This window comes from Nansenia antarctica (genome assembly GCF_963989245.1).
Source record: "Nansenia antarctica genome assembly, chromosome: 8".
NCBI lineage: Eukaryota > Metazoa > Chordata > Actinopteri > Argentiniformes > Microstomatidae > Nansenia > Nansenia antarctica.
Genome location: NC_137678.1, coordinates 22,629,850 through 22,647,231, shown reverse-complemented (window position 1 = coordinate 22,647,231; position 17,382 = coordinate 22,629,850). Strand labels below are relative to the sequence as shown.

The following is a 17,382-nucleotide window of genomic DNA, read 5'->3' as shown; positions in this document are numbered from 1 at the left end:
AAGTGCTAACAGTGTCATTAACGGAGCCGAGCGCCTTAGCCCTTGATGACGGCGATGGGTCGTAGTTTGATGGCCTTCTTGCTAATTCCAGCGTCATGGCAAGTGTTGACGACATCTGTCACATCTTTGTACGACTGAGGTGCCTGGAAACACAGAAAACACCATTAGTCCCTATTCATCACCAAATAGAGTCTGGTAATACTGGAATACAAGACTGCTATGATTCTAAAAGGGTTATTCCAGAGGTAAATCTTTATTTAAGACTCTAAAGGCCAATTCAGTTCTTTCAGGTTAGTATCTAGTACTACAATAAAACATGTTTACAATTACTATTTACAATTCAAAGGGCTTTATTGGAATGGGAAACGTATGTTAACATTGACAAAGCAAGTGTGAGATTTTTTTTTTTTTTTAAAGAATGTAATGTACATACAATTAAAGATATACTTTATACAACAGTTAGTTCCGACTAAGTAATTTGATTGGACAAGAGGCATTCAATAAGTGCCGATATACAGTATAACAGCACTGGGACTTTTAACTATATGTATCACTCCACCACACAGGTGTTCTACTAAATGACCATTAATTAGACTACATGTTTGTGTTCAGGTTACTTCAACAGTCCAGTTGAAGTTCAGTTGCAGAACTATTTTTTGTTGGCGGAGCCAAAATAAATGATTAAATAAACAAACAAATCATATTCTGTTGTCGCTTATTACTGTTAACTAATAAATGGTGCTGTAGAACTGTTGTATAAAAGCAATATCACACTTGAGGTCGTGCTGTTATACTGAATATCAGCACGGCTGTGATTGTCTTCGGTGCTCGGCCCGCGGCCGAATCACAGCCGTGCTGATATTCAGTATAACAGCACTCCCTCTCGTGTGATATTGCTTAAATAACTGTCTGGTTTCTCCTGCCTACCTCCTCCGTGACCAGTTTGGGCGAGGCCACCCGGATGGCGATGCCCTTGTCTGCCAGCTTGTCCAACACGTCCTGGAAGTCAAAGTTCCTGCGGGCTTTGGCCCGTGACAGGGCACGACCCTGAAAGCACAACGGTGAGTTGAACCACTCGTACACACAACCTTTTAGTTCTTGTGATGGGTAAATAGGTCAGAAGTAAATGGTGAAAAAACTTTTGTTAGGTTGAAAACGATTGACAGTGGCTATTGGGAACTCTAGCAAGCAACATGTTCAACATCGGCCGATCAAAGGGTGATGCGGTGAATAACTGATTGATTCGTCGGAAAGAATAGATAGAGAGAGAGAGAGAGAGAGAGGCGTAGAGGCCTTGGGTGATGCTTACCGCGCCATGGCAGGTGGTGCCAAAGGTCTCAGCCATGCCCTGTTCTGTGCCTGTCAACACATAGCTGCAGGTGCCCATAGTCCCCCCGATCAACACAGGCTGCCCTGTGAGCTGGCGGAAGATAGAAACAGAGACTGAGGTTTAGTTGATACGGTTTTGGCGAGTATAACGTAAACATTGTTTTTCAAATGTTGCTCACTGTAACAAGTTCGGGCACAGAGGGAGACAGACAATATGATCCGGCGGTTATAGAACGGGTTTTATTTGCGCAGCACACAGGTTTGGAGTCAGGTTTGTCTGAGCCTCGCTCAGGGGAGAACGTCTCCGCTCGCTCGCTGACCGACCCTTCCGGTCGCGGCTCTCCTGCAGCGCTCTCCGACGTCTCCGTATCTGACTCTCCGCTGCTTTCTCCCCGCTTCCTTGATTCTCCGCTCACTGCGTCCTACTCTGGGTCCCGGGGGAAAACAAAGCAACACATTAAGAGGGCACGTTGATGAGGACCCAATTGGCATCAGCCGGTGCCAATTGCGCCCCCATCCCTTCACCAACCGTCCTGTGGCTCCCCCTGCAGGTCGGAACGCGCCATGTTCCCCACACTCACAAATTAAGCAATGACTTAACCAAGCTCTGCAGCATCCCAGGATGTTCTAGAACATCCTTACCTAGCGACCATTCTAGACTATTCCACAGCATTAGAACGTCCTTACCTAGCGACCATTCTAGACTATTCCACAGCACTAGAACATCCTTACCTAGCGACCATTCTAGACTATTCCACAGCACTAGAACACCTGGCCTACCTAGTGACTATTCTAGACTATTCTCTAGAGGTGTCAGGTGACTGTAGTAGTTGCCAGTACCTGGTAGTCGACGGCGATGAGGGGGTGGTGCGGGGGGAAGGCCCGGGTGGAGCCCTTGCGGTGCACCAAGAGGGTCTTCTGCCGGCCGTCCACCATGTGCTCCTCCACCTTGGCGATGTTGTGGGACACGTCGTAGATGACGTGCATGTCCAGGTCGTCGGGCGTGGTGGTGAACACCTTGGCGAAGGCCTGAGGGGGACGGGAGGACCAACAACCGCACCAAGGAGATGTTACACCGACACACCCACGGCGATGACCACCTCAGACCTCTGAGTACATAGGTAGTGTGTGCTGTACACTTCTGACACGTTTCAACTCGCGCGGATAGACATTGGCGTTTTTCATCGGCGTCTAAAATGTCTGCTTTTGACCTTTGAGTGCTTACGGGTGCATCTTGGTATTCTAGCTTTTTAAATGTTTGGGTCATTAAAGGTAGACTCTGGGATATGACGTCAGGCCAGGAAGTCCCAGCAACTTCTACCAGAGATATTCACTTCATTACTCTATTCACTTTATTACTGTAGGATTACTTATTTTACTTATTATTATTATTATAGTGATTTTGTATCTGAATGCTGCAATGCCAATGTTGAGGAACCAAAGCCAAAGAATTTTACCTGTGTACAGTGAGATGTACAGTGAGATGTAAAAGCGATTCTGACTCTGATATTAATACGTGAACGACACCGGGTGGCTCCTCTCATTTCTCCTCTCAGGCCAACACCCTGCCAACATTTAAACAGGCCCTCAAAACCCACCTCTTCCAGCTCACCTTCACCAGTTAACCCTCTCCCCCTCCCCTTCCCATGTGTCCCCAGCACTACCTTAATTAGGCCCCAATACATTATTTTATTACATTTTTTGTTTCTTTTTATTATTACTACTCGATCTTTTCAGTTTGTAAAGCGTCTTTGAGTGTCTAGAAAAGTGCTATATAAGTCTAATGTAGTATTATTATTATTATTGTTTCCTGATCGGCTCCGTTTTCTGGTAGCGCTGCCCGCCCCTTTCCCCCGTGGACGTCACATCCCAGAATCGACCCTCCGTCGACCACGGCCCCCCCATCGTCTGCTGTACCTGTCTGGTGAGGAAGGTCATGGAGGAGCGGTTGACCCAGGCGTAGTTGCCGGCGGCGGCCATGCCCTTCAGGTAGTCCTGGCCCTCCTCCGACGTGATGCGAGCGCAGGCCAGCTGGCGGTTGTTCACCGCAATCTTGTCCCGCTTCATGGCCTTCTCCATGGCAACAAGGGCGTCTACAAAATGTAGGCGTCCAGAAATATCCCCCCACAAAAACTCCTCACGCTTACAACCCCGGGGTAAATATGTTACTAGTTTATGAACACAGCCCAGGCACGCTGTTTTGAGATGAACAACAACAACATCAGTTCATATTATTTCAGTTTGAAATAACAGCCACATAAATTGACCCAAGAACAAGAAGTTAACTGCAATTAACCTAAAACAATAATACACACATACACACATACACACACATGCCATCACAATCATTTAGAATCTCTGAATTTAGAATGTTTGGTTGCTGAAATATGATTTGAAAATATACACATTTGACTCATTGCCATAGAAACTAAGAATTATAAAGATGCAATTACTTTTGAATATGTTGATGTCACAATCAATCCTAGCAACTTCAGCAGAATGTTTGAGATTAGAATGTTTGGTTGATAGGCAGCAATGTTGAATGGAATTCAGTTTTGGTGGCTACAACCCCAAGACTAGACCTGTGACTTATTTCTACAAGCTAAAATTCCACATTTTTCAAAAATGAGCGTCCATACTCAACAAGTTGACCGTTCTGCCACACTCCAGGTGCTCTCTGCTGCAGGGGAGGGAGGCAGGTGTGCAACCAAGCCTCGGCTCACATCTCCAGTGAGTACCTCTCTCTCGCCCAAAACTCTCTACAACTCTCTAAGTATTTGTAAAACTGCATAATTTGTGAAGAAATTACATTGTAACAAGAATTATTCAGAAATGTATCATGACTTCTTCTACAGCCTCCCTCTCCTCAGCCTCACACACCTGTGCAGGCAGCCGCCCCTGGTCTCCCACCCTGGGACACCTGGCTGAACTGGGAGCAGCGGTTCAGACACAACATGACCGTGCTCCAGCACCACTGCTACCAGATCATGCACGACCACAACCTTTCTGAGCAGGATATGGGTCGTCTGGTCCCCATCTACAAAGGAATGATGTCCAGGGCTTTGAGTGACCACCAGAGAGATAGAGAGGCCATCATTCGTTCAGTAGCATTGCTGAAGAAGAGGAAGGCCAGACTTATGGAGGAGGAGGAGGAGGAGGTGGAGCCTCCAAAGAAAAGGCAGAAACAGGAAGTTGTTTTCGGGGTTCCAGATTTGGCTGAGGAGATAGACTTCCTGTGTCTGAGACTTGGGTCCCTCACCCTCTGATTGACAGCTTGACCCCTCCTCCACTTTGAATGGACTGAACTCATGTGTTTAATTATTATTTATATGTTTTGAAAAAGTAGTATAGTAGAGGTAGTACTAAGATAAGATAAGATGGTAAGTAACACATACACATACACACTCACACACACACACACACACACACACACACACAAACTGTGTGGGCATGATGACACACACACGCACGCTACACACATAAACTGTGTGGGCATGAAGACACACACACACACACACACACACAAACTGTGTGGGCATGATCACACACACACACACACACACACACACACACACAAACTGTGTAGGCATGATGACGATGACACACACACACACACACACACACACACAAACTGTGTGGGCATGATCACACACAGACGCACACGCGCACACACACGCACGCGCGCACACACACACACACACACACACACTGTTCAGCTCTCCCTCTAGTTAGCTGATGGCGAATCCTCTGCTTGCTCCGGCAGTACGGGTGAAATGATGAGACTGACACAATTCGGTTTGGTTTCCTTCTTCGTCTATTAAACAGATTGTAAAACTAAACACAACACATTGATATCAGTACACGTAAATAATTAACAGTGAACAAACTAACAGAAAAGATTTAACAAGCTACACAATCATACAGAACTCAACTTACCAACTCCCATCTCTCTTCACACTGATCTCCTGTCTCTCCTGTCTCTCAGACCACACTCATTAAGCCCGCCCCCATTTCTATCTAACCAATCACTCCCCTCATGCATACTTTTAACCAATCACAATCAACAAATAAAACAACCCCCAAATGAACCCTCCCATGGATTAGCCAAACACCTCCCACTTGGTCCATTGGTCCTTTATAACTAAATGGACCACAACTTTCCCTCTCTTCAATAGTCATTTTTACTGCTCCTCCACGGGAAGCAGCACGACCACCCGCCTGACGTCTCGGTCGAGCGTCGGGAAGAGATCGCGGCCTTCGCTCCTTCTTCGTCCTGAAGCCCCCACTCCTAGAGCAGGCTGGCTTAGGCAAGCCCTCACTCTTACGTCCCTAACCAGCCCCTTTTCGTCTGGCCTCGCTTCCACAACCCGCCCCAGGCGGAATTGCCCCCTTAGGGCATTTTGGTCAGCCAACCAGACCACGTCTCCCACGGCCACATTTCGGGCTTCTCTGTGCCACTTGGTGCGGATGAAAAGCCCGGGCCCAGCCAGTTGACTCCACTGTCGCCAAAACCGTCCCACCTCTTCCTGGATGGCCCTCAGCTTCACAAACGGGTACTCACCCAGATCAAGAGTCCCCGGATCTCCAGCTCTACCTCGAAGCAGCGTGTTGGGCGTCACCACCTCGACCGCATCATCTCGCACTTGGAGCTTGGCGCCGATTGGCCTCTCATTCACTAAATCGGCTGCCAGGAAGAGCGCCGTCTGGAACTCCAAGCAGGTGAGGTTTCCAAGCCTCCCGACATTTCTCAGCGCCCGCTTGAGCAGTCGAACTGACGCCTCCGCCGCTCCATTCCGATGGGGTGCGTCAGCAGGATGGAAAACCCACGCCCATTCCGTGCCGTGTCGAGCGGTCCTGTCCTCCACAGTCTTCCTGTCCACCTTGCCGAGTTGGTCATACAGCGCTTTCAGAGCTGGTTGAGCACCGACAAAATTTGTCCCCTGATCTGACCACATCTTCCTCGGGTGACCCCTAACAGCTGTAAAACGGAAGTACGTTTTTAGGAAACACTCCGTTGACAGACTCTCCACCACGTCAGCGTGGACGGCTCTGGAGGCCATGCAGGAGAAGACGACTCCCCAGACCTTTAACTTTGTCCTTCTTTTGACGACGTCAATGACTTCGTAGGGGCCGAATAGGTCCACAGAGGTGTACTCGAATGGGGCAGCAGGTTCGGTGCGCTCCCGCGGAAGGTCGCTCATCATCTGCTGGCACCGCTTGGCCCTGTCTTTCCTGCAGGGGACGCACGCGTTGACTACCTTCCACGCAGCCCGCTGACCCTGAATCACCCACGCCTTCTTGCGCATCTTCAATAGGGTGCCAGCCAACCCCTCGTGGTTCGCCTTATGGGCCTCCCTTGCCAACAGAGTGCTGATCCATGCAGTGTAGGGGACAAGTGGGATTCCCACCTCCTTCGCCTCCTGGATTCTTCCGGAACACACCAGCAGCCCCGACCCTTCGACCTTCTTAACTACCAGTCTGTCCCAAGTCGTTTTCGGAAATTCTATTCCATCCTGTGCAGCCAGACACAGGTCGCGGAAAGCTGCGTTTAGCTCCTGGACGCCGAGGCTAACTCCGCTTCTTGTCTCCCTCTGGCGAGTAGCCTCCCACTTTGCGTCTTCCGGAGCCCTCCTGCAAACCAACCACTGCCTAACAGCTCGCCGGACCCACCCAACTACCCGAATGAGCCTGCCTATTTCGCTGAAGCGTTCTGGCTCAATCAGGTCCATGAGAGCAGCGCCCCAGAGCCTCTCCCTCTCATGCTCGGGGTCCCTGGAACTCCCAACCGGTGTGGGTGTCCCCTTCGCATTTGCTTCCTCCTCAATGGTGCTTTTCGGGTCCAGCCCCTTCCTCGCCTGAGCGCGTGTTACAGCTGCAGTGAACGCTTTCCGTTGCAGCTTGATCACGCTGTCTCGAGCACTTGCAGCCATGTCTGCCGCGGATTTCACGGGCCACTTCTCCACTGCCCACGCCAGGAACTCCGGACCGTTCTGCCAGGTCGAGCCTTCTCCCAAGCTTTCCGGCGGGCAGCCTCGTGTGACGAGATCCGCGACATTTAGGTCTCCGGGGATCCACCACCAGTCGTCAGTTGGTCCAGCCCTTTGGATCTCTCCGATCCTATTCGCGTAGAATGTTTGGTAGCCGTAGCTTTCCCTTTGAATGGCCCCCAGGACGGTCTGGCTGTCCACGAAATGAAACCACCTCTCCACACCCAGTCGACCTTGCTTCTCCCAGAAGCCCTTAAGCCTGGATGCGATTACGGCCCCACACAGTTCGGATTTAACGACATCCCCTTTCTGAGTTATCGGCGTCAATTTGGCCTTTGACTCGACCAGCCTTACAGCCACTCCCCTGGATGTTTTCCACCTCAGGTAGAGGACGGCACCGAACGCATTATCACTCCCGTCCGAGAAGGTGATGCCCCATGGCCTTCCTTCCCATCCAGGCGGGGTTAGGCTCCTCTCGAATCTGACTTTTCCAAGTCTCGCATACTCTTTGAAGAGCCTGATTGCGTCGGCTCGGAGCTCAATGGGGAGTGGGTTGTCCCATGTGTTCTGTCTGATGCCGGATTTTCCCATCTCCTGAAAGGCCCTTCTGACCAGGATGGCACCTTTTTCCTTCACCGGGGTGGCCAAACCCACGGGATCATACAGGCCCGCCACCTGGCTCAATAGCTCCCTTCTCGTTAGGGGGCACGGCGTTCCTTCCTCAATTTCTTCCTCTGAGAGATTTGTTTCTGTCCTCACCTTCAGTTTCCTTTTGGAGAAGTTGATGGAAACCATAAGGAACAACTTATCCCCTTCTGCATGGTACCCGACTCCAAGCGCTTTGTTGTCTTCCTCGCTCAGCTGATTAGGCAGCACTAACACCTCTGATTCCGGCTCCATATTGGCCTTCGTTTCTTCAGGCTGGCTTTCTTTGCTCCTCCCACTTTGACCCGACTGGGTCCATGGCTTTAGAGCGAAACCTCCAGCGTTGAGTATCCTCTCGATTCCCTCCGTGATGCTCTTCAGCTTTCTTCTGTCGTTGTGAGACGTTAGGATGTCGTCTACATAGGTGTCCTCCTCAAGCGCTCTCCGCTCTTCCTTTAGGTGGGCGAACTCTGGCAGCCTTGCCGTCTCCCTCATGGCCAGCTGGGCGATGCATCCGGCCGGCTTGTCCCCGATGTTGACGCGGGTAATTGCGTAGGTTTTGATCTTTTCTTCCGCCGTGTCCCTCCATAGAAAGCGGTGGAGGTGGACTTCCCTTTCTCGCAACCAGACAGAGTTGTACATTTTCCTAATATCCCCGATGGCTGCATGCTCTCCGGTCCGGAATCTCAACAAGACCGCACGGATGGGGTTCAGAACGTCCGGGCCTTTCAGCAGAATGCTGTTTAAGCTGGTTCCCCGAAACTCCTGGCTGCTATTCCACACGAGCCGCACCGGTGTGGAGGCAGAGTGGGGGTTTGGAGCGATCTGATGGCTTACGTACCACACAGGTCCGTCCCACTTACTGATCGTTTCCTCGTTTAACTCGACCGCAGCCCCTCTCTGGATCATCTCATGCACCTGCGCCGCGTATGCCGCTTTCCATACTGGGTCCCTCTCCAATCGCTTCTCGGTCCTCCGGAATGTAGCCTCTACCGCTCCTCTGTTGTTCGGGAGCGAGCTGGGGTCCTCAGTCCACGGGTATTCTGTGTCCCAGTGCGGCAGGTCGCTGTGGTCATCAGACATTACGTAAGTCAAGCCCCTTTTGATGATTTCGACCTCCTTTTCCTCTGCGAGAGTCATCTCTTTCCCGCCTGGTTGACAATTTCCGCAACGACACCCTCCGCATTTTGGCTCGCACGCGGCGCCGATGCTATCCCAGCTCCACCACTCGAGGACCTCTTTGCTGCTTGCAGCTGTTCTCCCGGTCCTTTCATGACCTTGCGGCTTCTGGTCTCCATCCTCTTCTTTGGCGCTGAGCGTCTTGCAGGGGATCTCCTCGAATCGTACTGCCTCCGTTCTCAGAGAACGCGCAAAGTGCGTCTGGGAGTTGTGTGCGGATTTTTCCCAACTTTCAAACAGGTCTGGGTGCGTTCCTCCCACGGTCTTCCCCAGAGGCCCGTCCCACAGCACTAAATTTCCCGTCCTTCTTATCCACTGCGGAGCAAGTCGTCCCTCTCGGTGGCTGATCAAGAGCTCGATTTCCTCAGGTCGGACCAGCTCTTTCTTCTCGACCCCAGGGAAAAACTTACAGAGTCGCTCTGGACTGATGACCTTGTCTGCACGAGCGATTGTGTCGAGCCCGTAACATACCATCTCGTGGGGACTCCATCTGTTGTTGCTCCACGCCCTGACCTTTAGCAGGTACTTATTAGTCTTGACCTTGACCTTCATTCCACCGACTCCATGCACAGTCAGTGTTACTTGCTTCCGCTCCAGTCGGAGCCGATCGGCGGCCCGGTTGGTGATATAATTTGTGTCGGAGGCGAGGTCTATGAGAGTTCCCAGGGCATATCCTGCTTCTGTTTTGACTGTCAATATCATCATTAGTACTGGATGTTCCTCTGGCCCATCCTCTGCGAAGAGACTTCCGCCTTCTGCGCCCGTGCTCAGCGTCATCGAAGCCTTACTGGTGAATGCCTTCGCCCTCCTCTCCTGTTCAGGGTTGAGTCCCAAAGAATCCAGGAATTCTCGTTGCTTGTCAGCGAACCCTGGCCCTGTCCTCTTCCCCTCACTCCATTTGGGGCACAGAAGGTAGTGATGACTCGCCCCTCCTTCATTCTGCTTGCACATTCTGCACAGGTACCGGTTACTACACTCTCCGTCGGCACCGTGCATGCCCAAACATTTCTGACAGGCTTTGCTTTGCTTTGCTATGGCTCGCTTCTCTGCCAGACTGAGACTCTTGAACTTACGGCAGAAGAATATTTTGCCACCGTGCTGATCGCTTCCACAGATGTCACACTCTTCTCTTCTTTCCGAGTTTCTGCCCGTGACTCTGGTTTCACCTCGATGTTCTTCCTCTTCTTCATCTACCGGTGAGTCTCTCTCCGTGGCCCTCGTGAATGCCCTCTTCTCCCATCTGACTGGCTTCTCTGGTGTTCCCTCAGAGGTTTCTGTGGAGCCTCGGATTCGCGCCATCCTTTCGAGGATTACTTCCTGCCTTTTCAGAAACAGAAGAAGAGCATCGAATTGCTTGTCTGGGGCGACTTGGTTTTCGGGTTCGGTTACAAAGGTAAACCAGCCTTCCTGCACGCGATCTGGCAGTTTGCTCTCGATGGCCTTAATTACAAGTGGGTTCTTCATAGCGCCCACTTCTCCTAAGTCAGTCAGGTCCATGAGGGCTCTTTCCACTGCCTGAATAAGGTCGATCGCTTTTCTCGGCTGGTTTCCTTTTACCGCTGGTATTCTTTCCAATTCCTCAATAATTTGCAGCGCGATGGTTGCCTTGTCTCCAAACCGATTCTCCAAGGCTTTGAACACGTCCTCCGCTGAGCGGTAGCTCGAGAGTTTGAGCTCCTCGAAAACCTTTCGGTCTATGCTCTCGAGGAGGTGAAGTTTCTTCACCTCTGGCGACCCCGATGGGTCTCCCTGCCTCTGCAGGCTTTCCCAATCTTTCCGCCAGCGATGAAAATCTCTCATACACCCGCTGAACACGGGCAGCCTTGTTGGAGGGAGTTTGATCTTGGGGATGGCTCCAGTGCGGTTGCCTCCATATGTGGCGCTCTCCAGCCCTGCCTCCCGGGCTTGTTCCCATGCTTCCCGCTGAGCCTCCAGTAGTTTGGCGCGCTCTTGAGCGGCTATTTCTGCTGCCTTCAACTCAATCACGGCCGCCTTCTGCCTTGCCTCAGCGATCTCTTCTTCGGCCCCCAATTTCACCTTCGCTGTCTCCTTCTCAAACTCGGCCACGCTATCAGCTGACTTCAGTCTTGCCTCAGCGGCTTTCCTTTCCAGCTTGGCAATGGCTTCTTTATTTTCTCTATTTGCCGCTCGATCTTTGGCCTCTTCTTCGGCGAGAACGTCGGCCCTTTCTCTATTCGTCGCTCGATCTTTGGCCTCTTCTTCGGCGAGAACGTCGGCCCTTTTCCTCTCATCTTCGGCGAGAGCGTCGGCCCTTTCTCTATTCGTCGCTCGATCTTTGGCCTCTTCTTCGGCGAGAACGTCGGCCCTTTTCCTCTCATCCTCGGCGAGAGCGTCGGCCCTTTTCCTCTCATCTTCGGCGAGAACGTCGGCCCTTTTCCTCTCATCTTCGGCGAGAGCGTCGGTGGCCATTTGCTTTGCTGCGGCGGCCTTGTCGGCCATTTTGTCAGTATTCTCCTTCTCAACTCTTCCAAATTCAGTCACAAACGTTTCCCAAAGTTCATCCCTTTTGTCCTCCAGCTCCTCTAGCGACTTTCTCGTGTTGCACGCCTCAACTACAGGGATCCACTCCCCCCAGCTTGATAGCAGACTTCGCGCTTTGATGATGAGGTTATCTGTGAGTGTGCTTCGTTCTTTACAAACGTCGTGGGTTGCCTCCTCTAGACTGATCCTCTTCGCGCCTTCGTGACTCCTTTCTGCTCGTCTAATTGTGGATGAAAGTTCGACTCCCGCGAACCTTGTCCACATGTTGGCCTTTAAGACGTGACCGACCTGCTCAACCTTCTGAGCTCTCTCCTCAGCGGCATTGGTGATGTCTTGAAGAAGCTGACCGTTACCTGTCTCAGGTTCCTGACTTGCTTTGGCCTTCAAACCTTCCTCATAATTGTCGTCTGCAGAGTTTAGGTCTTTCGCATTTGACAGGAGCGCTATCCACTCGCGTTTCATGTCATCTTCGCCCATCAATGCCACTGACCTGATGATGTGGCGATATCCTCTCTCAAAAGTGACTGCCAACTTTTCCCTTTCGGTCTTTAGTGCCTCCATTCTGCCTGTGACTCAGAATAACTTGTGTGTACCTGTTTCGTCTTTCTATCTTATATCTTCAGCCCTCTCTGACTCCCTGAGCTGATTTGCGCTGGTCCCTGCACTTCCTTAACTAGTCTTCGGCAGCGGAACCAGGTTCACCGTGGGGTCATCCCAGGGATACTGCTAAAAAATAAAATAATAAAGTGGGAGAGGATTTTCCTCCCCCCGACGACTTAATACCCAGGTACACACAAACCTATTTTAATGCAAACAGTCAATAGAGTCACAGAGAAGAGTGCTGGGTGTGGGTAGCTCTCTGGGTAGCTGCTATTAGCTCGCAATTCCTTTCTTGGTGGGTCTTGTAGGTTAGCCTAGCTGGCTGTGGATTCTTGCAGTTGGGTTAACCAGTTGAAGCTAGCCGTGGATTGTTTCACTCCTTGCCTGCCTAGCTAGCTGTAGCTTTGAATGCTATAAGCTCTACCGCGTGCCTGCTGCGCTATTGCGACAACAAGGCTAACGCTAGCTTAATTTGCTAATGCTACGCTGGTTAGCAAGTGGCTAGTTAGCTACGGTCGCGGGCGCCGCTGCTCCGTTGCCGGCCTAGTTAGCTGTAGCTTTGAGTGCTATAAGCTCTACCGCGTGCCTGCTGCGCTATTGCGACAACAGGGCTAACGCTAGCTTAGTTTGCTAATGCTACGCTGGCTAGCAAGTGGCTAGTTAGCTACAGTTGCGGGCGCCGCGGCTCCGTTGCCAGCTGGCGGCTGCGTCACTAACCTGACCAGGCTTTAGCTTGCTCTTATCTCCGGTGAATGGATCCTTGTCCTCCCGGAGCTTCTGTTGCGTCCAACCGGGCTTGTATTCCTTAGCTAACTGACGGTCCGTCCTCCTGCGATCGTCAGCGGGTGTTTTACAATTGTTCAGCTCTCCCTCTAGTTAGCTGATGGCGAATCCTCTGCTTGCTCCGGCAGTACGGGTGAAATGATGAGACTGACACAATTCGGTTTGGTTTCCTTCTTCGTCTATTAAACAGATTGTAAAACTAAACACAACACATTGATATCAGTACACGTAAATAATTAACAGTGAACAAACTAACAGAAAAGATTTAACAAGCTACACAATCATACAGAACTCAACTTACCAACTCCCATCTCTCTTCACACTGATCTCCTGTCTCTCCTGTCTCTCAGACCACACTCATTAAGCCCGCCCCCATTTCTATCTAACCAATCACTCCCCTCATGCATACTTTTAACCAATCACAATCAACAAATAAAACAACCCCCAAATGAACCCTCCCATGGATTAGCCAAACACACACACACATACCAGGGTATATACTTCTGGGAGAATCTTGAGGTTAATTTCAATACCTCTCTAAGACTTTTTAAAGACCTTGTCAATATCTTTCCAGACCTCACCGCCACTTCAAGCTGTAACCGTTTACATCAGTGACACCTTTAACTTAACAGTTTTAGTTTGCAATAGACTAGACCACTATCATACAACAGAATTTCCGTTAGTTTTTTAATAAAACTAATAAATTCACGAACTTTTACCCAAAAAAATTAGGACTCAAACTCTTTGGACAGAGTCTAATTCAGAAAAATACCAACAAAATTCAAGACCTCATAAAATCGTGATAAGACTTTTTATCAACTTTTAATACTTTTCAAGACACCGCGGATACCCTGAATATATCCTGGGTCCCCTTAACCAGGATGGGAGAGCGTCATCGTGCACCGAGACCAGCGTGGCTGACGACATTGTGCGCTTTTCTGGGAAATGTACGCTGGGCTGGCAGGGGAAAGAAAGAATGCCCAACGGTGCCACGTGCATTATGGGAAATGTTAGCGGAGGAAAGAGGGGGGGCTCACCTGTGGCCACCTGGTGCCCCAGTCCTCTGCTGCCGCTGTGGATCATCACACACACCTGGCCCTTGTGGTCGATGCCCATCTTCTTGGCGGCGTAGTCGTCGTAGATCTCCTCCACCACCTGGATCTCGGCGTAGTGTTTCCCCGCCCCTAACGTTCCCAGCTGGACGAGACGAAGGGGTGGGGGTGGGGGTGGGGGGGGCACAGCGTTTGTAGGAGAACGCAGTGTGGAACGTGTAGACAGTTCATCGGTAGCGACGGTATAGGGTGTCGTATATTCCGATGTGCACAGGTTTAGGCCCTTGTGTGTATAAGGTGTGAGGTGGGTTGTGGAGGTGTTATAAGGTGTGAGGTGGGTTGTGGAGGTGTTATAAGGTGTGAGGTGGGTTGTAGAGGTGTTACCTGAGGCACCTTGTGTGTATAAGGTGTGAGGTGGATTGTGGAGGTGTTATACGGTGTGAGGTGGGTTGTGGAGCTGTTATGAGGTGGGTTGTGGAGGTGTTATACGGTGTGAGGTGGATTGTGGAGGTGTTATAAGGTGTGAGGTGGGTTGTGGAGCTGTTATGAGGTGGGTTGTGGAGGTGTTATACGGTGTGAGGTGGATTGTGGAGGTGTTATAAGGTGTGAGGTGGGTTGTGGAGGTGTTATAAGGTGTGAGGTGGGTTGTGGAGGAGGTGGTACCTGAGGCAGGCCCCTCTTCTTGGCCTTGGAGGAGACCTTGTTGGGGTCGGCCTGGAGCATGCGGCCGTACTCTTCGCAGTGCTCCTTGTCCTCGGCCCAGGCGTAGCCCTCCCTCAGGGACCAGTCCACCCCCATCTCCAGGGCCTCCTCCAGGTCCCTGCAGCATCACACACGGCATGTCAACACTAGGGCTGGGACGACGCGTCGACGGCGTCGACGTAATCGACTACGTCAATACGTCGACTTGCGTAATGTGCGTCAGTGCGTCGTAAATAAACAACATGGCTGCGACCAGTGCAAACATGGAGGAGGCAGAGCAGCTAAAAGACTTCGCCCACGATCGTCCAAAGTGTGGGAGTACTTTACAAAAAAAGAAAACAATGTGGTGGTCTGTAAACTGTGCAGAAATGAAATGGCCTATCACAGCAGTACATCTGCAATGAACGAGCACCTCATGCGAAAGCATCCTGGAGCTCTTTGTGAAGACAGCCGCAAGATAGCACCGTAAGTCACCGTTGTATTTATGTTCACTTTTCCGGCCGTGTATGAGTGAAAAATGGATAGCTACTAGCTAATGTTACACAAGCAATGTAGCTCACCACATGTCTTGTCTTCTGGTGTTAGTAACGTTAGCTATGTAGCTGGCTAGCTACGGTAGCCTATTGTCATTGTGGTGCTCGCACCTACTGTACGTTATCTAGCTCGTAGCTCGCATGCTACGTTAGCATCAATTTAGCTAATCATAACATAGCAGCGAGAGTAACGTTAGCTAGCTATGTAGCTACTAGCTAGCTATGTGTTGTGGTGATGGACAGACTTCTAAATGGCCATGTTGGCATTCAAGTTGGCTAAACATAGCAGTGAGGTGGAAATTAAGGGGCCTACACATGATAAGAAATGTTTTTTTTATTTTTATCGAACAGTAAAAAAATAATATCGTTAGACTAATCGATAAATTAGTCGTTAGACTAATCGAAAAACACCACACACGGCATGTCAACACCACACACGGCATGTCAACACCACACACGGCATGTCAACACCACGCACGGCATGTCAACACCACAACACGGCATGTCAACACCACGCACGGCATGTCAACACCACGCACGGCATGTCAACACCACAGACACGGCATGTCAGCGCCACACACAGCAGGTCAACGCCACACACGGCATGTCAACACCAGACACAACAAACACACAACTACCATGTGTCCACACAACAAACACACAACTACTTGTGGCGACTAAGGTTGGGGTCTATCTATCGGGGACACAGCTACAGCCTTCCCTCCCACCTTGAAGCGGGCCACTGATGTAACAGTGGTGTAAGCAAGACTCACTCAAGACAGGCTGGGTGCAACTGGTAATGAAGGCTAAGGGATTTACCGCCAGCCAGGGCAATGAACGAATTCCCTGACAGCTCCTTGGGCTCTGCCCCCCCCGCCCCCTCCCCCTGGTTTAAACGGTGGGTGCTTACTTGGCGTTCATGGGGATGACCCCCTTGGAGCCCACCCCCACGGGGATGTGGTCGAACAAGGCCTGGGCCAGCTGCTCCTTCACCGGCTGCACGTCCCCCTCGTCCAGGTTGGTCCTCAGCAGATGCACGCCGCAGTTGATGTCAAAACCGACGCCACCTGCACAGAACCCAGAGGCACACACAGGATGGCACGAGGGACACTGTGTGTGTGTGTGTGTGTGTGTGTGTGTGTTTGTGTGTGTGTGTGTGTGTGTGTGTGTGTGTGTCACAAACCAACGTACCTGGGGACACTACAGAATTGGGGTCGCTCATGTCGAAGGCAGCCATGTTTCCGATGGCGAATCCATACCCAGAGTGGACATCCGGAAGGCCGATGGATTTCTGAGGACGACATTGAATTTGGAAGTGATATTAGAACACGACCTTTACATTATTAACCAGCAAGTAGCACCCATCTTCACCAGCGAATTCAATGCTGCGTAGTAGCGCTACTTACGTGTACTATTCCAGGCAGAGCTGCGACGTTCCCGATCTGTTTCATGGCAGGGAGGAACCCACCGAAACCTGGTTTTGAAATAAACAAAACAATCAGTCAAATACAAACACAGAGAAACACACGATAACATAACAGCTCTTGTCTTGACAGGGTGGTCGTCTTGTTTACCTCCTCCTCGACAACCGTTCCGGTTGATTTCAAATAAAGGAATATATTTTATGTCATGCCAAATGTCACCATCAGATGGCGCTCAGTCCTGTGGGAGAGAGAGAGCCAGTCAGCCAGCCAGCCGTGAAAGAGAGAGATTGTTTCCCCCAAAATATCAGTTATTCACGAAGAATTTAAATAAAACAATAAAATAAAAATAACCATAACCCTAAATATTTAAATAAGCATATTTTTCGGGAGAAAATACCCAAATGTGAAACCCCAGCAACAACCCGTCATCTCTTGGTTTTATGGTTTTATGGCTCCAACCTTTTTTCATCCGAGAGCTACTTTGAAAAAATGTAAGTGGCCGAGAGCTACTCATATCTTATCAGTGGCGGCTGGCCAATAGAGGGTGCTAGGGCGCCGCCCCCACCTTCCAACGCAGCCCCACTTCCTCGTTGCTATTTGTAAAATATTTTTTTAAATAAACATTGTTTATTCATAAAATGCGGCT

At 50.5% G+C, this 17,382-nt stretch overlaps 1 protein-coding gene across 1 annotated transcript; it reads right to left on the bottom strand.

Annotated features, from left to right (window-relative positions):
• Nucleotides 1-35: 35 nt before the first annotated feature.
• On the bottom strand, nucleotides 36-16,920 carry LOC308164028 (RNA-splicing ligase RtcB homolog; the record flags this gene model as incomplete). Its single annotated transcript, XM_080538193.1, has 11 exons — nucleotides 36-143; nucleotides 928-1,047; nucleotides 1,310-1,420; nucleotides 2,170-2,358; nucleotides 3,247-3,422; nucleotides 14,063-14,222; nucleotides 14,741-14,897; nucleotides 16,223-16,379; nucleotides 16,504-16,603; nucleotides 16,719-16,786; nucleotides 16,887-16,920. Coding segments are annotated over 11 exons (1,380 nt in total), but the record flags the coding sequence as incomplete, so codon positions are not given.
• Nucleotides 16,921-17,382: the final 462 nt, after the last annotated feature.